General features: G+C 31.7%; 1 protein-coding gene across 1 annotated transcript; it reads right to left on the reverse strand.

Moving 5' to 3' along the window:
• Window positions 1–29: 29 nt before the first annotated feature.
• Window positions 30–26236, reverse strand: LOC119609112 (prostaglandin E2 receptor EP2 subtype-like). Its single transcript, XM_037963808.1, has 5 exons — window positions 25567–26236; window positions 6503–6719; window positions 6159–6351; window positions 2690–3018; window positions 30–2564 (listed from the first exon to the last, which is right to left on the reverse strand). The coding sequence occupies exons 1-5, from the start codon at window positions 25851–25853 to the stop codon at window positions 2316–2318; spliced, it is 1275 nt and encodes a 424-aa protein (XP_037819736.1). The 5' UTR covers window positions 25854–26236; the 3' UTR covers window positions 30–2315.
• Between the last annotated feature and the right edge of the window lie 247 nt (window positions 26237–26483).

Raw genomic sequence — 26483 nt, forward strand, 5'->3', positions numbered from 1 at the left:
AATTAATATTTTAAAATACAGTTTATGATTTATTTCAATTATTTTGTTTATTATTAAAACACGTACTTAAATAATAACATACAACTTAATTTAAACAACATATCGTCTAACGAATCGTTCGTACACTTTATTTCTTTTTGTTTTTGTATTTTGCACTTTCAAACAAGTGATACCAGCCTTTGACATTCATAATTAATTTACTTAAAATCTAATTTAAACAATTATTACATTAATATTAAATTTTGCAATAGACAAAAATATATTCTTATATTTCCTTATAAATCGTGAAATTTAATAATGAAGTGAAAAGCAAATGAAAATAAATATTAATTTATGTACATAGCAAAGTTTCAAATCAAAAATGAAAATATTGAATTTTTATTTTATAATGCACTGCTATATTGTACGATTTATCAATTATGGTTAAATACATTTAATAATTTGTATACTTAATTAGTAATGGAATTATTCACATACAACAAATTATGGGTTCATATGTAGCTTAAAATATAATTAATTAAAACTTAATACTAAAAATTTATTATTTACAACAGTTATAGTAAAAACTAATTTGGATTGGATGTTTGACATAAAACTTGTTGACATTTTTGTTTTTAACATTTTTTACTTAAAGTTAATCATTGGGGTATTAAAGAAAAACAAAATAATTAGGTTAATAACCAACTACAACTATAATCAATCGGATAATAAGTACAAATGTGATGCTGTCTGGTGCACAGTGGGGTGTTTTACAATATTTCTTTAAACATATTTTATTAATTAGTAATCAATATTTGCCCTCAATAAACAAGAAAAGTATGCGGAACGATCAGTTTGGCATTTGCATTTTGCAGCTTTAAAAAGCTACAGATTTGCATAAAAAAATTTCAATGTAAAATGTAATTTAAGAGTTACATAAAGTAGAAACGCAGAACACTCCCGTAGAGTCATGCAATTTCCAATCAATGTTTGTTCTCAATAAATTCAATACAACCACATGGTTAGTTTCCCATCAACGACTGTGGTAAAGGATTGCAAAATATCTGGAAGTAAAATGTTTTGTCTTATTTTCAAAGAAATCAATATTTGCTCTCAATAAATAAGAAAAACATGCGGTACGGTCAACGTAATGAATGTTTGATATTCGCAGCTTTGAAAAGCACAGGTTTACATAAAAAGTGTTACATGACATAAAGTCGGATTGCAAAAAGCTCTCGCAATGTCATGCATTTTCCAATCAATGTTTGTTCTCAATAATTTTAATAAAACCACAAGGTTCGTTTCCCATCAGCGACTGTGGTAAAGGAGCGCAAAGTATGCTCGAATTTGGATTTTTGACCTACTTGAGTCAGCTGAAAGTAAAACCATTTAATTTTGTCTTATTTGTAAAGAAATCAATATTTGCCCTCAATAAACAAGAAACATATGCGGAACGATCAGCATAATGAAAGTTTGGCATTTGCAGCTTTAAAAAGCTGCAGCTTTGCATAACGCTCTCCTAGAATCATGCAATTTCCATTCAATGTTTGTTCTCAATAATTTCAATACAAAGGATCGCCAAATATATGGAAGTAAAATGGTTGGTCTTATATCCAAAGAAATCAATATTTATTCTCAATAAATAAAAAAACACGCGAAACGATCAGCAGTTCGATGAAAGTTTCGGCATTTGTAGTTTTCAATGTAAATTCTAACAATTAAAATTTTGTTCTCAATAATTTCAATAAGACGTACGATTGCATTATATGTATTTATATTTAGAAAACTAATTAGATTTCTATACTTTACACCACTAAAGTGAGGAGGGTTTGTGCTGATGTTTTAAGGAACAGAAATATTGGTGTTATATAAAATATTCCAATCGGTTAGAAATCATTTTCGGAGTTGATAAAGCCACGTCTTTCCATAGAAAAGTTTCGCTTAATGCTTCGTATACAGTTTTCGTTCGGGCCACTAAATTAGTCTTATTTTAATTACTCTTAAGGTTAATTGTTAATAAACCTTGTTCCCTTACTTGTTTTGTGTTAAACTGTGCCAAACTGAATAACTAATAAGTTACCAATATTTGGAATAAGAAAATATTGCCAATTTCAGATTTGTTTTCAATGAGATCAATAACTTTTCTGATAAATTATAATAACATTTAAGTTATTTTTTTATAAACTATAACCCACTGTGCCTTAAAAAAGATAATGTCTTTACGTCACAAAGGAAGCATGTAATTATCCCAGGAAAAAGAAAAAAATATTAAAAGTATCCAGAAGCAACATACGAAAAAGAAGATCAGAAAATTAAAACCAAAAAGCAATGTCAACTTAATTGAGACCACAATCTAAAGTATGTTGTTCGATGGTTGTGCGTAAACGACTTTGATCGCTTTGTGAACGTTTTAAACCGGTACGCCAGCGCTTGAGGCATCCCAAAATGTACGAGTGTTTCGTGCGACTCAAGACATAAACATAAGGGTCCGATGTAAAATGTAAAGCCATCAACATATCGGCTACTAAAAAGAAAGGATGAGCTTTGGGAACACGATTCGGTACTATGGCCATGGGTATGGCAATCTACAAAAATAAGCAAAAAAAGAAAAGGAAATAAATTAAATACGCATTTGAAATAATTTTCTTCAATTAAAAATCAATTTACAGTTATTTCTGTCTGTCTGCTGTCTATACTATACAGCACTTACCATTTGTGGCATCCAGCAGATAACAAATGAAATGCTCAAGAACAACATTAATTTGGCGAATTTAATTTCATCGGGCGATGCGGCTGCTGTCAAATTCACGCTGTTAGTGTGATGATATTGTGGTATGTGTGTCGTACTGCTTTGATGATGCTGATACAGTGTCGTGCCGCTAGAGCTCTCACCATCAATTTGTGCGGTCGAACCCTTTTCACAACGATTTACCATGTCGTAAGTCATGTGACGTTGAGTGGTACGTGTACGTCCAATGAAGCATAGAACGCGTGTAACAAATAAGTTGCAGGCGACTATAACCACACACAATAGAGTGCCTGGAAAGTAGGAAAAAAATAGAAGAAACAATACATAGTATAATGCTGACAAATGACATTCAATGAAGTAGCAAGAAATAGAAAAAATCAATGATCAAATTTACTTTACTTTACTTAAATTACATTACATTAAATTATGTTTAAGAAAACATTAAGGACATTGGAGCTGAACAACTTGAAAGGAATTTCAAATCAATTTGTATCCAAGGATGTCTTTTTTTACAACATTTGGGGGTGAGTTTTTTTATTTTTTGTATTTTATTTAGAAGATTTAAAGAGCTTAGAAAAAATCTTTGTGTAAAAAAATGTATGGAAATTATTCATGTAGAACAATTTTCCTCTAAATAAATTTTAAAGTACTTTCACAGATTTTGTCGGAGTTTAAGTTATGTTAGGTTAGAATGGGTAACTTTTAATTGATTATATTAAGTGGGGGGTCTATTAAGTCCATTGAAAAGTTCAATAATTAATTAAATTAATTCCATGGAGTGCTGTGGAACCACTTGTCTGCTTCTGAGAAACCCATTTGCAAAATATCATAAAATTAAAAGATGATGCATTTATAGAGCTTATTCACAGTCTCTACACTTTTTTGTAGTATTTACATGCCTTCAACATATAGTTATTATGCCCTCATAAGTCCTAGATTCTTTCTCTTTTGTCGACTCTTATTCGTCAATCACGTTCGAAGTTGCGAGCTGCATAATAATAATATCAAATTGCTCTTCAGTTGATTTGGGTCCAGTTAAAGACCCAAATTGCACAACAGCTTGAGTTCTCTTTTATTTCCTCTTATTTGCCAATCAAGTTCTAAATTGCAAGCAGAATAATTGCATTACCTTTTCGGTCAAATGCATCGTATAAGTTCCAATTCAACCCGTGAATCGCGGAAAGATTTTGATGTTAATAAATGGATTAATCATTGGCTCTTCATTGAAATGAAACAAAGTGTGTTTTATTATTTATTTCGCAGTTTGCCCGCATTATTCTTTTCCTGTGGGATTTTTCATAGGTCACATATCACGAGGTCAAGATCATTATTGAAAATCGGCTTTTCAGCTGGAGAACAGATGGCAATATTTGATTCTGCCGGATCACGCGCAAAAATACTGCGATCAAGTACATGACCTATTAAAGTTGATGCGTTGTGGAGTCGCAGGCATCATGAGCAAAACATAATAAATATCCCGACTAGGAGGAGTGATTGTTTCCCAGTTATATTCATAGAGAAGAATTTCATTCCCATGCATGCATTTCACTATGCATCTGCCTAACCGCTGAGCTGAACTTACAAGATCAATGATGTCATGAGCGATACCGAAGCATTCGTATCCTCCTGAGTGTCACTTAAGAGCATTCTTCAAATTTAAAGATCGTGCAATCACGCTAATATAAATGAGGATCATACTTCAAGGTCACGAGGCGAAGTGATCACCACCGATAAGTATTATCATATAGTTAACCGAGCTTAATAATTGTCCATCAGGAAGAGATAACCTCACTCACATTTATGGAAATAACGAGGCATACACGATCAGTTCTAATGGGTGCTTTGCAACGCTAATTGGTAGTGTTCTTATCAGTCAAGGGGTTGTGGGTTCAATGCCCACCAACTTTACTACAACGGACATAGGTCAGTACTAAAGAAGGAGGTTGGGATAACAAACTGCATTTCTCAACATTAGTCGCGCAGCCAAATCATTCATTGGCATTTGTTGATACGGCAACAGCATCGAAGGATTTATCGATGCTGTTGCCGTATCAACAATTGGATCTTCGTTCTAGAACATTGTAAACTAAAGAACATATGTATCAACCGAAAGTTTTTGTTCCCAGAAATGAACTATCGGCCACAGTCGAACTGTTGTAACAAAACAACGTATACCCAGAAGAGACTACACCAATATCTAGTACAGGATAAGTCCTGCAGGCCGCTTCTTCTTCCCTAATTTTCTATAACAATTATCCACGAAATGAAATATAACTACCAATTGTTAACCTGACAATTCCCCGACTTTGGAAAAGGCAATCATATGCTAAAGAAGGAGGATGGGATAGCCAATTGCATTTCTTAACATTATCGAAAGATTTATCTCGATGTTCATAACAGTATATCAGGGTTTTAACGGACTCTCCCCCCGTAATTGGCTTCAACCAATAGCCACCAAGTGTACCATATTCCCTCTAGAATTAGATCTTCGTTCTAAAGCGACGTCAGTCATACTCGCCCAAAGATTGTTAACTCAAGGACTCATGTTTCCGAAAGTTTGTTACAGTCGAACAACAACACATATCCTGAGGGTTCCCTACCAATATCCAGTACAGGACAAGTCTTGCGTGCTAGCCAAGCCCTGAGGCAATTGACTCTTCAATTTTGATATCTTCGCTGACCCGACGTATTGGTAATACCTCTCTTCATATGGATTCTAACATGCTCCGGGGCGATTTATAGGATGGAAGGTAGGACATTTCTGATGCCGATTTACCAGAGATTAAATTAATAAAGATATCAGGTACATCTGGTCTGCAGACTAATTTTACACCTCAGATTAAATTCATTAAGAAATCACTCAAAAAAGAACTCATAGACTTAGGTGATTGCTAATTTTGAAGGCTATTGGGAAATATAAACACGAGCTGAAATTTTGATAAAATGTACTTCCGATACTATGAACAATAACTGGTTCTATAAAGCAAATGACAAAAAACTTTGAAAAAACCTGTCATGCAAAAATGAGCTGGCCTATTGTTTAGATAAGAAACCATAAAAATCATATTTCAATGTTATCTCATATTGCGTAAAAAAGGGTATTAGAAACATATACATTCCTAAATTCCATGAATGTTATAAATGTTTAATCTAAACATATGTTCACAATAAGATTTATTAAACTGTACATGAATATATTTTGAAGTTAAAAGTCCTTAAACAAATATACATTATTTACTCTGCTGGGAACATTGAACTTTTGAAATGACATGTATGGAATCATATTATTATATAGGCATACAACCAACACCCACCCACACATGTCAATAAAAATCTCTGTTTGTACAATATGTTACAATAGTTTTGGTCTGTAATTTTCCACTTATTATTGTTAGTTTTGTTTGAAAAGTTTTATTATAATTAAACTTACCAAATAACATAAACAATACTGAATAGGTTTTATTTAAGAAACCCTCAGCATCACGATAACGTAAACATTTCACTTTATTTGGATCACTATCATCCATATAGGCACCGAAACCAAAGAATGGCAAAAACGTTATGACCACTGCTATTAATATTAAGGATTTAATAGTTTTACGCACCAATTCATATGTAATGTGCTAAATGACAGAATAAAGTGAAAAGAAAAAGAATAGAAAAATATTACAATATGTTTCAAAGAAAAAACACCAAAAAAAAAACTTCTATTGTGTATAAGAACATTATTACTTTGAAATGCTTTGTGCTTATTTTTCCCCTCAAATTACTTACTTTGTGATATATAAATGGTCTTGCCAAAGCCATCCAACGTTCTATGGCCATAACGGCTGCTATGCAACCGGAACTTAAGCCGAAAAATCTCCAAATGACTTTTCCCACACAATCCCATTTGGTGTATTGTTCAAAGATTTCACGTGGTACATAGAATTTCAACAGCAGAGTGGTTAACATGCCCAATAAACCTATAAAATTGTTAGTGGATAAACAACTGAAAAATGTAAGAAAGAGAAAAGTATGCATAAGATTGATTTGTCATTAGGGCTTTTGCGATAATAAATATGTATGAATAAAAAGTATAGTTAATAGATTTTATTTAGCTGGAAAATCAACGTCAAAATTCATAAATACATAGTAAAAATCATTTTATTTCTTTAAGGTATTTCTAAAGAAATAAAAACTTTCTGCTTAATGAGCTCAATCAGTTTATTGCGTTCTGATACTTTACTGGTTTTGTAACCAATATAACCTGTCACTAAAAAATTATTATAAATTACTAGAATGTGTATTTTATTTCCCAGCAGTTCGATAAAGAGTCAATGTATCCGAATATGGCACTGTAAACACTTAAAAAAAAACTTAAGCAAAAACGTTCATTGCCAAGTCTACTTTGCAGAAGCTTTCCTCCTTGTAATTTATGCAGTGACGACTGACTTCCCTTTAGGACAAGCACATGTTAAAATAAGTAGCTGGTCACCTGGGTAGTCGGTGGATAGGGGTAACTCCAAGTGGTGTGTTAAATAGCTAGTTCAAGATGTCCACCCGAACATCCTGACATCTAAAGCAATATTTCTTGATGTAACTTTGGACTCTAAGTTTTCGTGGAAATGTAATGTTGAGAGTCGAGAAAACTTTTGGTAAGAAATGAGCACTTAAACCCTATTTTGACCTATATTACACTAGTCTGGTGAAAGGGCGTCTGTCCATTTTCAATAAAGTACAAAGGTTGGCTTGTCTTGATATTACAAGTCATTTAGTTAAACGCCTTAGGCCGATCTGGGAGGTATTACCCCTGACACCTGACGTATTTGTGCTAAATCATATCATAGGCTCGATCTAGAGTCAAGAGTAATCAAATATTAATCATAACTTCGAGACACTGCGTTCGATGTTTTGATCATGCTGGAATTTACCCTATCGATGTGGGCACGAGAAACATCCAAAAACTAAATCTTGTGACGTCGATCATAAACATCTACATAGACCGTCTTGCATCTTTAATGACTCTCACTTTGAACATGATATGGATGCATTATCAACTGAATTCAATCCCTATCGCTACTTAAATGACACTTGTCGAATTGATTTGGATTTCAGGACATTATTAGAGGTAATGAAATTGCCAACAAATGGGCCATTAAGGATATTCATACTCTTCTGGCTGTGGTATCGACCATGAAAAGCTCTGGACGGATGTCGAAACTTTAATAATACTTTCCAAATCAAGTTACCAACTAGAGAAGACTTTGGGACGACGGATCACAGTCTACATTGACAATATTGTATCTCTAAAGGGTCTCTCCACGAAAGTGATAAGGTCGAAATGTATGGAAATCTCCAACGAATGAGCTATGAACTTCTCTGACTTCTTTTCTCTTTTGGTCTTTGAAAGAAATTAATGATTCTTAAGGGCATACCCAATGAGCACTGTATGATTGGACTAATGTCAGATCGTATGGTCTTTCCAGGTAACAGTTTTTGCAGAAGTTTTGACACGAATGTCGAAGTGCTTTACGTGAGTACCTGGTGTGTAGCCCTATCTCACGGTGGTCTTTTTCATCCACTGGGTGAGCTAAAATATAACGACTCACCACCACCCCTTTGTGTATCTTAGACGCAGGTGGCAATTTCCTCCCGTTGATGAAGAACAGGTGTCATGAGCAAGCTCAATCTAACCCCGACAAAGGAAAAACCTTATATGTCGCTCAACCACAATACTGAGATGGATCTGTTGATTCGGCAACAGCACCGGGACGTAATTGGTAGTCCGAAACACGGATCATTTTAATTGGCAAGCTTTATTTCAGTGGCCACAAAGACCCACTGTGATAAGTTGAGCATGTTTTAGAGTAAACTCTAACACACTCAACCATGAAGGAAAATCGACGATAAATTAAAGAAATGGCAATGACGACCTTGCTCCACAATTCCGTCCAGCCAAAGCATTATTCAGCACATCATAAACCACCAAATCACTCCATCCGCTCTATAGAATCGGAGTACATACACATCAGAAAGCACCGGAAAAACTCCACTTCGTATACCCAATCTTTGCATTATCAGCTGAAATCCAACATTTTATTAATCCACAGTCATGCTCTGTAGCATCTAGGAACGATAACAGAAATTCATTATGAAAATTATATTTCACCGTGTATCAGTCTTTTAAACAAGCACCCTCTTCCTGCGATTTAGGTTTCAACCACAGCCACTACGTGGATCCCGAAGGAACCTCAACCTAATGTCCAGAAGTTTTGACAGTAACATTTGCTGTTCTGGGGCTCTTAAAATGTACGTTTCACTTATCAAGAGTCAAAATCCAATCAAAGTCTACGACATGGATAGCTAGATTTTACTATTAAGTGAAAAGCTATACAAAATTATCAGTGATTCCAACACAGCGGTGTTACTATTGATATTTTTAAGTTGGATTTCTGAAGTACACAAATCTTTCAAAAGGATCTATTTTGCATTAAGAAATTAAAATGACAATCGACAAAAACTTTGTAATTATTGACGTCGCGAAAAAATCTACATACTGATGGTTTTAAACCCATTTATTCTTAAAAGACAATTTCTATTCATATTACATTTATTTTTGTCTTTCTATTTATATATTCAGTCTGCACAAAAGTACCCACTCCTTTCAGTAAAATTTGGTTTATTTGGTCTTTGAAAATATAATTTCCCTTTCTACTCCAATCTGTCACAAACATAATGATAAAATAAAATGTATTGACTTTATTTCCCCACATTTAAGGCAATGGACACCCAGCAGTTCGACAAAGAGTCAATGTATCCGAAAAAGACAGTGATTACCATTAACGTCTAACCACCTGGTTGGCTCTAGTTCTTCTATCGTCACGGTTGTACTCTTTGTAATCGATGGTGAAGATAATCGTCACTTTAGTGTCTCCTTTATAAGCAAGAGAGCGGTCACTTAAAAAACAAACTTAAGCTTTTCTCTATCTGTCTGTCTAAATCTTCGAAATCTATGAATAAACGATCTGGCCAGTCGTTGGCTAGGGGTAACCCTAAGTGGTAGGTAAAATAGGTAGTTTGGAACTGTCCGACCGAACTGCTGGGCTTAAGCTCCCTACAAACACTATGACAAACGTTGATTCTATATTTACAGATTTTTAATGTTAAATAAAGCTTTTTGTAGAGAATATTTGTGGAAAATAATGTCCCCATATCTCTTCTGGTTTAGACCCTTCCAGTTCCAGAAATCGAGAGATATATGTACAATGTACATCGTGCATAGCTAAAAGGACTTTGAACCTTAGAGGCGGGGCAATGGCAGAGAATTTTTTTTCATTCTCCTCTTCCTGACAGCTCCTGGTTAAGTCTTCTAGTACAAAAGGCCACTATAGTCAAGTTCCGTAGATTTGCTTTCGGAATCTTTGTGGATTATACGACCGCCACATAAGTATTTTAATTGAATTAGGTAAAAAAAGGCTTAAATCAATATATTATAATACTTAGCTATAATTTTGTTAAATATTTTCCTAATGTGTCCAAAGCTGTAATAAGTAAATTATATTCTAGATTATATTACCAATTAAATTGATTTGTTAACACCAACAGAAATAACACACCATATAGCCCAAATGACACATCGACCTACTCAAGTGTCACTTTTGGTTTGATTTAAGTATGTATGAATTCTTGTCAATAATATTTTACTTATCTTTTACTTATTTCTGCAACTGAGGGATTTATTTGTAATAAATAATAATAGTAATAAGTTTTAATCTAAATTGCTTTACAAGTAAAGTAGTTTTCTATAGGTTTCATTTCTCCAGAAATGTTCAATTGTTTTGGGGTATTGAAGTAAACAAGGCAAAAATCTAGATATTGTGGTAAATATGTATGTATATGTTTTCTGCGAATTCGATTGAATTAAACAAACAAATAAATTAGATAAAGCTAAATAACTAAGGGGATGATTGGCCATTTCAAATGGTCTAAAAAAGCTATTTATTTAAACAACAGCTAAGGATTCCTGAGAAAAAGATTTGCAGATATGAATATAATGAAGAAAAAACTTATTTGAATTTGTAATTCTCTAAGTCAATGAACTCATATTTGATCTGGTAAAGTAACCAGGTCTCCTTTCAAAAAAAATTTTGAACTGAAACAAAAAAATATCAAAATGAAAAATAAATTTATGCACATTTGTGTTAAAATATTTAATAAATATTATTCATAAACAGTTAAAACATTGGTGGTTTCCGTTATATCCGCCGTCGAGATTTGGTGAGATCGTATAACAATTTTACCGAACTATCACATTGGTTTCAAGGTACCATTTGACGGATCTCGATAACTTCCCATAGGGACGCTGCCATATTTTACAAATTTAACACCTGAAAACACCTGATATATCTCAAACTAGAACTGAACAAAAACTGAACTACAACTGAACTAGAACTGAACTAGAACTGAACTAGAACTGAACTAGAACTGAACTAGAACTGAACTAGAACTGAACTAGAACTGAACTAGAACTGAACTAGAACTGAACTAGAACTGAACTAGAACTGAACTAGAACTGAACTAGAACTGAACTAGAACTGAACTAGAACTGAACTAGAACTGAACTAGAACTGAACTAGAACTGAACTAGAACTAAACTAGAACTGAACTAGAACTGAACTAGAACTGAACTAGAACTGAACTAGAACTGAACTAGAACTGAACTAGAACTGAACTAGAACTGAATCTAGAACTGAACTAGAACTGAACTAGAACTGAACTAGAACTGAACTAGAACTGAACTAGAACTGAACTAGAACTGAACTAGAACTGAACTAGAACTGAACTAGAACTGAACTAGAACTGAACTAGAACTGAACTAGAACTGAACTAGAACTGAACTAGAACTGAACTAGAACTGAACTAGAACTGAACTAGAACTGAACTAGAACTGAACTAGAACTGAACTAGAACTGAACTAGAACTGAACTAGAACTGAACTAGAACTGAACTAGAACTGAACTAGAACTGAACTAGAACTAACTGAACTAGAACTGAACTAGAACTGAACTAGAACTGAACTAGAACTGAACTAGAACTGAACTAGAACTGAACTAGAACTGAACTAGAACTGAACTAGAACTGAACTAGAACTGAACTAGAACTGAACTAGAACTGAACTAGAACTGAACTAGAACTGAACTAGAACTGAACTAGAACTGAACTAGAACTGAACTAGAACTGAACTAGAACTGAACTAGAACTGAACTAGAACTGAACTAGAACTGAACTAGAACTGAACTAGAACTGAACTAGAACTGAACTAGAACTGAACTAGAACTGAACTAGAACTGAACTAGAACCGAACTAGAACCGAACTAGAACTGAACTAGAACTGAACTAGAACTGAACTAGAACTGAACTAGAACTGAACTAGAACTGAACTAGAACTGAACTAGAACTGAACTAGAACTGAACTAGAACTGAACTAGAACTGAAGTAGAACTGAACTAGAACTGAACTAGAACTGAACTAGAACTGAACTAGAACTGAACTAGAACTGAACTAGAACTGAACTAGAACTGAACTAGAACTGAACTAGAACTGAACTAGAACTGAACTAGAACTGAACTAGAACTGAACTAGAACTGAACTAGAACTGAACTAGAACTGAACTAGAACTGAACTAGAACTGAACTAGAACTGAACTAGAACTGAACTAGAACTGAACTAGAACTGAACTAGAACTGAACTAGAACTGAACTAGAACTGAACTAGAACTGAACTAGGACTGAACTAGAACTGAAATAGAATAAAAACAGAATTAAATGCATATTCGATCATGAATAAATAAAGTCCCCGATTTTGCAAAGTGTAATTTAAAAGTGATAATATTAATTAATTGAAAATTAAAATATTTAAATTAAAAGCGAAACAGTTTGTGTGTATTTCCTGTTTTTTTTAATAATTTTCATAATTTTTTCTTAAGAAGTAATGAAATTAATGAGAATTTAAATTTCTAATTTAAATGGATCTAAAAAAATTTATATTAATTTCCTCTTTTTTTGCATTTTATTAGGAAATAAATTGAAAGCATTTATTTCTTATGAAATACAATGAAAATTACATAATAAATTTATTAATGATTTTTAATGAAATTTAATAATTTCATTAATTCTAAATTAAAAAAAAAAATAATTTTAATAATTAAAATCTTTAAAAAAAACAATAATTAATCATGTGTGCGTTATGGGTGTAGTAATTTATTTATTTGTTTTTTCCTCAAATGCATTTAAAATATTAAATCGTGTTTCTTAACGTTGATATAGACTGTTTTGCATATAAATTATTTAATTTGTAGAATTACAATATATTTTATTTCTTCTACATTTAATAGCGGAAGCTTTTAATGGGATCTCTATAAAGATGATTGAAAATTTATTGCAATTCAAAGGCATCATTGTATTAGTACATTACAAATTTTGAACACAAAGTTGATTGATTTTTGAGCGCCTATATAGTGAATGGTGAAAAGTGTATCAGTGGTGGGCAGTCATAGTCACAAGGGGCCGAGAGGATTTAAAAATTCCGTTTTACAAATTGTTATTAGTAATTTTGTTTTTTTGCTCTCACTCTGTCGAGCATTTTTTAATTTTAAATAAACATGATCATGTTACTAATTTTTAACCTTTTTGTTTAGGGTTAAACATAAATATTTGATTTTGTAATTTGTTTGTCAACAACATTTTAGGTTCTTTTTCTAACCCTCATGTTTTTTTTGTTTTTTGGTTAATTCTAAAGGTTTTTTCTTTCAAGGACTTAAATTACAAAACAGAAAATGTGACCTATCGAACCGTATACTAATGTTAAAAGATATTTGCAAATAGGAAAACTTTTCATATTATTAATTCTATTTTAAAATCTATCAGCAAAAAATATATAACAAATATAATTATTAAAAATCTTTTAAAAGCTGCAGATGTTTTTTAATCAAAAATTCCTTTTTATTTATAAAAATGTTTTTATATTTTTAAATTTAAACTTTATTATATGCAGCGCAATTAAAAATCCTCCAAATTCGTTTCATCAATTACCGAAATGTGAACACTTGAATTCTTTTGGCCTTTTAATTATTCCAAATAATTCATTTTATTTATAACTTTTATCAGATTTAAGTAAAAACCTCAAAAACGCGGAAATTATGTATTTTTGTAAATATGAAATATGCTCTTTTGAACTCTTACTCGTAGGGGTTATTTTTGTTGGTAACACGCACTTTTCTCTCATCTCTGTTACCACACATCTTAATATGTTAAATTATCTAATTACATAGTAATTTAATTAAACTTCAGACAAGTGAAATAATTTTAACAAAAAATAGTAATGAACCCTATGGGAGTAAAAAAAAATCACATATGAATGGTTGTAAATAATGGTGTAAACATCATTATCATTGCTAAACAATTACTCTGATATTTATGTTATTTTCTCTTTGATACAGTTTATATACTTTTTTATTTATAAACTTAGACGCATACATACATATGTATTTACGTATGTTATTAGGATGTTCCAAGAAAAATATTGTTTTGTATTGTCTGTTTTTAGGGCGTTTCACAAAAATAAAAAATGAACTAGAACTGAACTAGAACTGAACTGGAACTGAACTAGAATTGAACTAGAACTGAACTAGAACTGAACTAGAACTGAACTAGAACTGAACTAGAACTGAACTAGAACTGAACTAGAACTGAACTAGAACTGAACTAGAACTGAACTAGAACTGAACTAGAACTGAACTAGAACTGAACTAGAACTGAACTAGAACTGAACTAGAACTGAACTAGAACTGAACTAGAACTGAACTAGAACTGAACTAGAACTGAACTAGAACTGAACTAGAACTGAACTAGAACTGAACTAGAACTGAACTAGAACTGAACTAGAACTGAACTAGAACTGAACTAGAACTGAACTAGAACTGAACTAGAACTGAACTAGAACTGAACTAGAACTGAACTAGAACTGAACTAGAACTGAACTAGAACTGAACTAGAACTGAACTAGAACTGAACTAGAACTGAACTAGAACTGAACTAGAACTGAACTAGAACTGAACTAGAACTGAACTAGAACTGAACTAGAACTGAACTAGAACTGAACTAGAACTGAACTAGAACTGAACTAGAACTGAACTAGAACTGAACTAGAACTAGAACTGAACTAGAACTGAACTAGAACTGAACTAGAACTGAACTAGAACTGAACTAGAACTGAACTAGAACTGAACTAGAACTGAACTAGAACTGAACTAGAACTGAACTAGAACTGAACTAGAACTGAACTAGAACTGAACTAGAACTGAACTAGAACTGAACTAGAACTGAACTAGAACTGAACTAGAACTGAACTGAACTAGAACTGAACTAGACTGTACTAGAACTGAACTAGAACTGAACTAGAACTGAACTAGAACTGAACTAGAACTGACTAGAACTGAACTAACTGACTGAACTGAACTAGAACTGAACTAGAACTGAACTAGAACTGAACTAGAACTGAACTAGAACTGAACTAGAACTGAACTAGAACTGAACTAGAACTGAACTAGAACTGAACTAGAACTGAACTAGAACGAACTAGAACTGAACGAACTGAACTAGAACTGAACTAGAACAGAACTAGAACTGAACTAGAACTGAACTAGAACTGAACTAGAACTGAACTAGAACTGATTTAGAACTGAACTAGAAATGAACTAGAACTGAACTAGAACTGAACTAGACTGAACTAGAACTGAACTAGAACTGAACTAGAACTGACTAGAACTGAACAGACTGAACTAGAACTGAACTAGAACTGAACTAGAACTGAACTAGAACTGAATAGAACTAGAACTGAACTAGAACTAGAACTGAACTAGAACTGAACTAGAACTGACTGAACTAGAACTGAACTAGAACTGAACTAGAACTGAACTAGAACTGAACTAGAACTGAACTAGAACTGAACTAGAACTGAACTAGAACTGAACTAGAACTGAACTGAACTGAACTGAACTAGAACTGAACTGAACTGACTAGAACTGAACTAGAACTGAAGCTAGAACTGAACTAGAACTGAACTAGAACTGAACTAAACTGAACTAGAACCTGAACTAGAACTGAACTAGAACTGAACTAGAACTAGAACTGAACTAGAACTGAACAGAACTGAACTAGAACTGAACTAGAACTGAACTAGAACTGAACTAGAACTGAACTAGACTAGAACTGAACTAGAACTGAACTAGAACTGAACTAGAACTGAACTAGAACTAAACTAGAACAGAACTAGAACTGAGTTAGAATAAACTAGAACTAAACTAGAATTGAACTAGAACTAAACTAGAACTGAATTAGAACTGAAGAAATAGTCACTCTAGCAAGAAAAATAGGAATTATATACATAATTACTACATTAATTACATTGATTTTCCAAAGGCGCACTCTACATTTACAATTAAAGTAAATGTGTAGATATGTATACATATGTTCTTATAAATAACCTAAACAGAGTAAAATAACAAGTAAGAAAGTATAATTTGGCAAACTCGACCTTATAGTAACCTAAACTAGTCTATAGCACAATGATATCCGCCATTATTGGATTTCTTAATATGTATAATATACAAAATAGTGATATACATTGTATATCAATATTTTGAAACAGATTTTTAAATATGAAAATAATTTTTGAGGGATTGTACTCATTTGGTTAAATCTAAATAAAAGTTGCAATGGTTGTACCCAGTATGTACTCATTTGGCTAGTTAAAGTAATTTTCAGAATTGGGTTCTTTTGTGGGTGTTTAATTGTGATTATACCATGTAGTTTGATTAAAAGTTTCTCATTGTCAAACAGACATACGAATGGACGAACTGACATGACTTAATATAGAATGGGAAAGTGATTCTTATTAGGTTGATTGTATTGTTAAACTAAATAGTAATATTACTTTTGGATGTTACAAATATCGGCAAAATACTATTATAGTTATAGAGGGATAGGGTATGCAAAATGGCAAACACACTCTTTTTATAGACCAGATTATTTTGAACTTGAAAACAAATAAATATGTACCAACCTCTAACTATTAAATACATGAATGAGAATAATAGTAAATAAATGCCTGAATGACTGTGTGACAATGTCTTGACGTTTTTGTTTTTTTTTTTTTATTTCTTCCTCCAGAGGTGGTGCTTTACTTTCACACCCATTCATGAATATAACATTCATTCATACATACAAATTGTTGTTCTACGTGCGAATGTGTGATTTACAATTGTTATCTGTTTCTAACGAGTATAAATTATATTTACAATAATATATCATTTTATTTTATTACACATAGCACTCGAGTACAAGTGATTTTGCTGCAAAAATTTTTCGAAATTTGTCATTAAATAAATGTTATTAAGGAAATAAATAATTTATATTTATACTAGTCTACTTAACCATAAAACATTTAAGATGAATAAATAAAAAAATACTATTTAAAATTAATGATTATCTATCATTCATTATTCTTTTGAATTTATCAATGATTAAGTTTTCTTAATTAAGTCTGGTGCCTTAAAAATTAAACTTGCTTTATATTTAATTACTTTTCGTGCATAATTAAGTAGTTTTAAGTCTTGTAACTTAGATATAATTATGTTTACTTTTAATTTGTTGAATTAATTATTTTTGCATTAAATGTATTATCAAGAACCTTGGAGGAAATTTATGCCAATTGTTTGGACTTTGACCTTTGGACATGCCATTTAAATTGTAAAGATATGAAGAACAAGTAAGAGAGTTATATTCGGCTGTGCCGAATCTCATATACCCACCATCAAACCGTATGCCGTAAAAGGAATGCTCCCCTATAAACATCAGGGTGATATTTGGAATATGCAATTATGGACCGAGCTCTTTTAAACTAACAAAATATTAATTTTTAAAAACCAAATATTTTAGTTAAATTTTTATACCGTGAGCGTATGAGTAATTTTCTGAAGAGGACTTTTATATGCGTCAATTATGAACCGATACTCATAAAATTTTGTACATAGATTTCGTTTGTATAGAAATTGTTTATGCCAAATTTCAGCGCAATACTCGTATTTTAAATAAAATTGGTAGAGCGATTTTGGTTCGTAATAAACTTACTTATACCGAATTTCATCGCTATACCCGCATTTTTGGGACAGTAATGAGTGTTAAAGCCATTTTCAGAAGGGGACCTTATATGGGGGGTAGGCTCATTTATTTGCCGATCCTAAAAAAAATTGATTAAAAGGTTTTGGTTCGTAAGAAACTTACTTATACCGAATTTCATCGCTATACTCGAATTTTTGGGCCAGTAATGAGTGTTAAAGTCATTTTCTAAAGGAAACCTTATATGGAGGGTAGGGTCATTTATGGGCCGACCTAAAAAAAATTGGTAGAGAGGTTTTGGTTCGTAAGAAACTTACTTATATCGAATTTCATCGCTATACTCGCATTTTTGGGCCAGTAATGAGTGTTAAAGTAATTTTATAAAGGGGACCTTATATGGGGGGTAGGGTCAATTTTGGACCGATCCTCAAAAAATTTGGTAGAAAGATTTTGGATCATATGAAACTTATTTATGTCGAATTTCATCGCTATACTCGTACTTCTAAAGCAGTTATGCCCGTTAAAGCTGTTTTTTGGAGGTCCATTTGTATGGGGGCTATCCGAAAAAGTGGACCGATATTGTCCATTTTCAATACCAAACAAACCTTAGCAATAGAGAATATTTATGCAAAATTTCAACTGTCTAGATCCTCTCGTGTAGTCCCTATCGTGATTTCAACAGACGGACGGACAGACGGACAGACGGACGGACATGGCTAGATCGTCTTAGAATTTAATAAGGACCCGGAATATATATACTTTTATGGGTCTATGACCAATATTTCGATGTGTTACAAACGGAATGACAAAATCAATATACCCCCCATCTTTTTTGATGGTGGGTGATACAGCTTTACCCTTATCGTCACTATATTTATATATATATATATATATATATATATATATATATATATATATATATATATATATATATATATATATATATATATATATATATATATATATAGAATCGAACTCTACCTTTCATGGAAAAAGATTTGTCAGTAGGTTGGAATTGGGAATCTCATTCTCTTATCCAAACAAATTAAACATAAGTAACGCTAAAGCTGATCATAATTAAGAATCTGCTGCTAAGGATACTGGGCCAGCTTTTGGATCACTCTTCATTTCACACACTCTATGGGAATAATCGTTATAACCTACAAAAGTTCAACCAATAGTTTAACTAATTAAAAGTCCCCAGTCAAAATTTGTGTAAATAATCATCGAACTTAGTCTTCATTGACTACTGCTTAAGAAATTGATCGGTACAAAAGTTTAAAAAAGAATTTTTTTCAAATAACATTCAAAAGTTTTTGATTTTCCGGACAAAATTATCATTTATGATTCAACTATGATCAGAGACATATATGTAAGACTATTTTAATCTTCTTAAAAGATCATAAATGACTCGAATATGATCGAAAATATTATAAAATGTTGACTGCCTTTGTTCTATGTAAAAAGTCATTTTATGCTCGTACCTCCATTCCACATCCAAGTTTTAGTTCCTCCCTCTGTTATTCCACTACCTCACTTGTAAGGTTAAGGTTTTTGGTAGCAGTGCCGAGAACCGGAATAGCAAATTATTGATAAAAGATTTGTAGCTAAACGCTCCCCTCCGCGGTGCTATTACACGGGCTAGTTTACTGATTATTCTAAGTACGCTGTCACTTCATGGATCGTTCTTTCCTTTACGTCTCTACTCGTGCGACTAAGATAATGGAGAACAAACAACGAGAACCAAAATGGCGAATTAGTGGTAAAATATATGTCGCTAAAAGCTCCCCTTCTCGATGCCACGACACAGTCCAGTTGAAATGTCTAGTCTATGTACGCTGCCACTTCATGGATCGTCCTTTCCTTTATGTTCCTCCTCGTGCGATCAAGATTATGGAAAACCAACAATAAAAACGTACAAATAAGGATGAGAACGGTTAGTCATCCGAGGACGACATCCTGGCATCTAGTCGGCCTATAAGGTATTGAGTTCGATAGACATAGTGCACTTTCACCCTCAAAAACAGACAATAACAAATACCAGTCTTGGTGACCAATTGAGAAGGAAAAGAACAGTCAGAGAAATTCAGGTTTTTTATACCCTACACCACTATAGTGGGAAGGGTATTATGCGTTTATGCTGATGTTTGTAACACCCAAAAGTATACTACCTTAAAGTATACCAGTCGGTTTAGAATCACTTTCTGAGTCGGTTGTCCGTTCGTCCGTCTGCGTGTCCATGTAAACCTTGTTCGCACTCTACAGGTTGCAATTTTCAAGATCATTTGATGAAATTTGGCACATACTCTTCTTTTGACACAAGGAAAATGGTTAATGGTTAATCGGTCCATAATTTCCTATAGCTCCCACTCAACCGTACGCCCTGAATAGGGCTTTTGAACTCATAAATATGTTAAATGTTCTGTATCACTCCAAAAATTGGTAAAACTTAGTTTTATATACATAAGTCTTAACGATATTGCTGATTTTGGTAATGATCGGGCCTTATTTGATCCTATCACCCATATAGTCGGACATGCCTTTTTAAATGTAAAAAAGTTATGCAGAATAACTTTGGCATTAGTTACAGTAGAATCTTATTACAAATAAGTAGCTTTTTGAAGGGGAATCGCTGACAGACAGAAAACCTAATATTTTGGAATCCATTATCTTCAATATGTTCGTAATTATCAGGGAGTTACTTTCAGTTATAATTTCAACTCTGATATAACTTATCAGTTAAAAATATTTTATCTAATAAATATTTTGATTGTTTGTAAACAATTACTTTGATAAATAACCAACTAGGTACATATTGCAAAAATCTGGGAGTTTGTTTTTACAATTTCAAAGACAACAAGCATTTTATAGGGAATTCCCCTAAAATAATAGACAAAATCACCTTAATCATTACAGCGATTACAATACAATTAACTATTTTTATTGTAAATTTTATTTATTTTATATTATAAATTATTGTTTTTAACTTAATTAGCCTTTCAAGGTGTTAATGCATAAAAATACATAAATGCAATTATGTATATGGTGTGCCAATGAACTCTATAGATCTCTTATGGCATGATCAGTATATTTAGGAATATTGCATCATTCTTTTTAACCACTTTTAAAATTCTAATTTAAAGCAATATTATTTTTAAACTGATTTTGACTTTTGTAATTCAAGAAATATTTTATTTTATCTATAAAATATTTTTCTGTTTGCAAATAGTTCTTTAATTTTATTATTTTTATAACTAAAAAACTATTTTCTGCAACATCCTTTTTTTATATTTTCAAAGCTAACTGCATTTTATTGTTAATTCCCTAAAATAATGAACTTAAACATATAAATCATTAATTAACATCGATATTTTTTTGTAGATTGTAATAGTTAAAATTTATTTTTTAATTTAATATTTTTGTTATTTCAAAGGAATCTAGTTCTAACGGTTTCCCAGATATACGCATTTTCGTAGTTAACTCATATGGGAGGTGCCACGCCCCTATATTGCTTATCCGCCAGTTTTGGTTTCCCAGATATCTCAATTCATAAGGGAGGAATCATTCTACTATTGCTAGTGCATATTCATATTGAAAGATTTAGGAACATGGCTGTTACATTTCCTCAAATATACCAATTTAATAATTATACCCTACACTACCCTACTACTATAGAGGGGGGAGGGTGTACTATGCGTTTGTGCTGATGTTTGGTAACACCCAAAAATATTAGTCCTACACCCACCCTAAAGTATTTTTTACATACTCACTGGTGTAGGGTATCATATGGTCGGCCATGTCGATGGAAGGTGCCACGCCCACTATAGCCAGCACGCCCATTTTTTCCACAAACGTTCATATGGATGTCTAAGTTGCCCATACAAAATTTGAGGACTCTATTTATGTTTTCCTACAATATAGGCAGTTACTTTGATCTCAATATATAATGATGGTTCAAACACAGAAGAGGCATGGTCCCGAGAATTTTCTCCGGAAAACTGGATTTACTTCGACTACCTAACACCTTCCCGGTCTTTCAGTCATATATACATATATGCCATCGATGCAGTCGTGAGAAGAATCCGGGAACTGAAATTCGAAAATTCTACTATACGTATCCACTTGAACAGCCTTGCATCAATCAAGACTCTTAACTCTAAAGTTATTAAGTCTTAATGTCTTCTCAATTGTATCCGATCACTGGCACAGGTATACTGGGCACAATGTGCATGGACATTGTCGGGCTACTTACGTTATAGCTATTGTAAAAGTTGTTTGGAGTGAGGAAGACGAAGAATCGGTACAACATCTTTTATGTGACTGTCCAGCCTACGAGAGTACAGAATACTTTGTCTTGGTAGAGCATTTTTCCATGATCTGGACTGTCTCTGAGATGTGTTACTAGTAAATATGATCGGATTTATTATAAGTACCGGCTGGTTCTTAGGAGTATCACATTCTCCCTTAAGTATAAACTCTCAACATAAGGGAATGTTAATTCTAAGTGTACCACAATGGGCCACAAACCTCCTAGTGAACTCGCTAACTAGCGAGCAACCCACCTAACCTTATTCTTTAAAACATAATGTATAAAGGGGACCATGTGCCACTGGGGCAATTAAGATTTAAAAAACTATTTTCATATAAAAAAGAAATACAAAAATGTTAATAGCTAAAACTAAAGCCAACATATCTGAAAGGAAATATATTTCCGAATATTTCTTTAAAATCGATCATGCTTAAAAAGAGCTTTTTGCTCCCCTTCACTGCTATGTTGGGTTTCCCTGGTTATAAACTACTTTAATAAGTATATAAAAATAGTTTGTTTTAAGGGGATTATTTTAAAAAAGTGTTTTATATATAATAATTAAAAAACGCAATTAATTTTTTTAATTATTCACCCCTGATGATGTATATTTAATACATACATGACTTTTAAAAATTTCATTTTAAATATTTGTCCACTTTTTTTTGTTTTGTATAAACTTTAGGAAAATAAAATTAAATAAATACACATAAGATTGTGTTACTAAAATATTAAACTAATTCATCATCACTTAAGTGAGAAAAAATACGTTTATTTTAAACTTAAAACAGCAAACAAAATTATACACAGTGTGTAGGTATAGTGAATTTTGAAATCAACGTTTAGAATTTAAATGACACTAAAAAAAGAACAAAATCATTTTTTATTTATTTATACAAACATACATTTTTTTTTAAATTCTATTAGACTTTAAACATTTAGTTAATATTAAGCAATAAACATAAATAAATGAGACTCTAAGGAGTCGTATAGATACAAATAAAGTGGTCACACTTAAATCATTTAAATACTAAGTGTTCGACGACACACATCATTAGTTATATAAGTTATTATTATCATCATAATGCTGTTCATACAAATGCATATTATTATAATAAGTATATCTATAATGTATTTGAATGAAATTATACACATCTAATTAAATTAAATCTTGATTTACTTACAATATGTAAATATACAACTAAAAATAAACCCGATTTATTGGTTTAGAAAATTTTATAAAAAACATTAAAACCAGCAATAAAAATGTCAAAACTTTCAAAACAAATATTACAATTATTTTGTTTGGCATGTTTAAAAAAAAAGATAACACAATTTTTAAACCAAACATTGTTCACATAATAAGTTCAATAAACTAATGCCTTGAACTCTATTTTATTTAATAGTAAATAATTGTAATTTATATAATAAAATGCCACTTTATAGCAAAAATTCATACACTAGAGAAAATATGTTGGTGAATTAAGTAGATTCGTTTATTCTTAAATAATTATTGAATAAATTATTATAGTAATTGGCAAGGTTTTTAGACAATTATGTATTTATTTTTTGGATTTATTGACTTTTGTTATTTATACCCTACACCACTGTAGTGAGGAGGGTATTATGCGTGTGTGCTGATGTTTGTAACACCCAAAAATATTGGTCCTACTCCCACCTTAAAGTAAAAATCACTTCTGAATCGAAATAACTACTAACTAACTAACTAACTAAGCAACTAACTAAAAAACTAACTAAATAACTAACTAACTAACTAAACTAACTAACTAACTAACTAACTAACTAACTAACTAACTAACTAACTAACTACTAACTAACTAACTAACTAACTAACTAACTAACTAACTAACTAACTAACTAACTAACTAACTAACTAACTAACTAACTAACTAACTAACTAACTAACTAACTAACTAACTAACTAACTAACTAACTAACTAACTAACTAACTAACTAACTAACTACTAACTAACTAACTAACTAACTAACTAACTAACTAACTAACTAACTAACTAACTAACTAACTAACTAACTAACTAACTAACTAACTAACTAACTAACTAACTAACTAACTAACTAACTAACTAACTAACTAACTAACTAACTAACTAACTAACTAACTAACTAACTAACTAACTAACTAACTAACTAACTAACTACTAACTAACTAACTAACTAACTAACTAACTAACTAACTAACTAACTAACTAACTAACTAACTAACTAACTAACTAACTAACTAACTAACTAACTACTAACTAACACTAACTAACTAACTAACTAACTTGTTGAGGATTGAGAAAACTAGTTTTTGGTCATATTCAAAATGTATAACTTATAAGGTGTGCGTTGCTAACCTAAAATCAATATAAAGCCACTTTACGATTTTTTAAGATTTTCTAATAGTTTCCCAGATATATGAATTTTTTTATTTAATTTATATGAGAGGTGCCAAGCCCACTATTGAAAGTCTGCCAATTTATTACCCAAAAATGTGACTCTAGCTCTACTAGTTTCCTAGGTAAACGAATTTTAGTATTTAATTCTTATGGGAGAGAAAATCAAGTTCGCCAATTTATTACCCAAATGTTTACATGGATGTCAAAGATTTGACTCAAATTTCCCACTTAATTTCTATGGGCTGCCCACTAAAGCTATGCTTCCTATTTTATCCTCACGTAAAATAAAGGAAATATTGGACTTTATTTTAACTTTAAAGTCAACATATTCAACATTCAGATGACGTAATAAACTTTATAAATAAAACTGTTTCGTGTTTTTATAATGTTTAAATTAGGCTTTTCAAACATTGGGATATGATATCTCGATAGATTAGAAATAGGATTCACATTTTTGAAATTTCTAATAATATATTTGATTTTTCATTTATTTAAATTGGGCTTAGATAACTTTTGAGAATATGCCACTATTGTGACTCTAATCCCAATAGTTTTTGCTATATTTTTTTGTGAATAAACTTCTGAAATGAGTTTTTTCTATTTCATACTAGGAAAAAACTTGGACTTTACATGTCTATAGAATCAAATTAAGAAATAATCTTTAATTGATTTCAGTAAAGTAAAAAGTCTTGCCGCGCTTTATATGGACTGATTGTTCCAGTAAGATATCCTATAATCTATCATTTGATATACAAAGTGTCTAGAAAAAGTACTATGTGTTCAAGATATAAGAGTTTTTGATAAAAAAGGAAAATGTTCGACAATTAAATTAAAACCTTACTTTCCCTAAATTTAACTAACATTTTCTTATGAGTGTATAAACAAAGTTTTTTTTCTACAAACTATTTGTTTTTTGTTTATTTTTGCTATAAACAAACCAAACTTAGAACTTACCGCAACATAAACGTATATTTACTATGTTTGGTGGCCTTTTTGCGCGCCAAAATCACTAAAGCCAAAAAATTACCAATCACTCCAAGAACTATAACGATAGCGCTCAATAGTAAACGACGTTTATTCTGGTACAACTGTTTGGGCAGTGATGAAGTAGAGGATTCTGTACTAGTAAAATTATCGTACAAATCACTAGAAGTTTCTGTAGACTCCGTATTAAAGCCATGGCAAAGGCTTACCAAAGGTAGAGTAATATAAATTAATTTTAAAATTAATTTAATTAACATTTTTGTGTTGTTTTTATAAGTTTGTAAACAAGTGTTCTTTGGCAAAAGAAAAACCACTTAAAACCAACTTTCAAATTTTTTAGACAGTTACAATAAAATTCTTTGATTTATTTACTAGTTAAATAAATTTCTTGTAAATTTTTAACACTTAAATATTTTTCTTCAATTAAATGATTAATAAATTTACAGCCATAAAAACTAGTTTTTTTTTGTCACAAAACAAGTGCAGTTAATTATTTTATTTAGTTTTTTTTAATATTTAAAATTTTTATTATTTATATTTTTCTTGAATAAAAATTTAACTGAAATAAATAACGTCCACTCTCACTTGTTGTTTGCGGAAAAACGTGTCCATTCGTATGCGCGGCTCTTGAGAAACTGTGCGATTGTGATGCGTTGTTAACGATAGACTTTAATTACAACACTTTTGCTTGTGCTTATGCCGGCAATAGCAACAGCCGCAGCAGCAGTAACAGCAACAGCTGCCAGCAGCTGCTGCTGTTTGTTGTTACCCCCAAACGAAGTGCGTTCGTTTTTCCGACAATTGTGTAAAAAAAAGTGTGTATATGGGAATTTTTGTATATTTATTATTGGATGTGTTTGTGTCATTTTATTTACTTGTACTTGTTC

The sequence above is a fragment of the Lucilia sericata genome, unplaced genomic scaffold (genome assembly GCF_015586225.1).
Source record: "Lucilia sericata isolate MDLA Ls3-8-SP2 unplaced genomic scaffold, ASM1558622v1 Contig000929F_arrow, whole genome shotgun sequence".
In the NCBI taxonomy this organism is placed as follows: Eukaryota; Metazoa; Arthropoda; class Insecta; order Diptera; family Calliphoridae; genus Lucilia; species Lucilia sericata.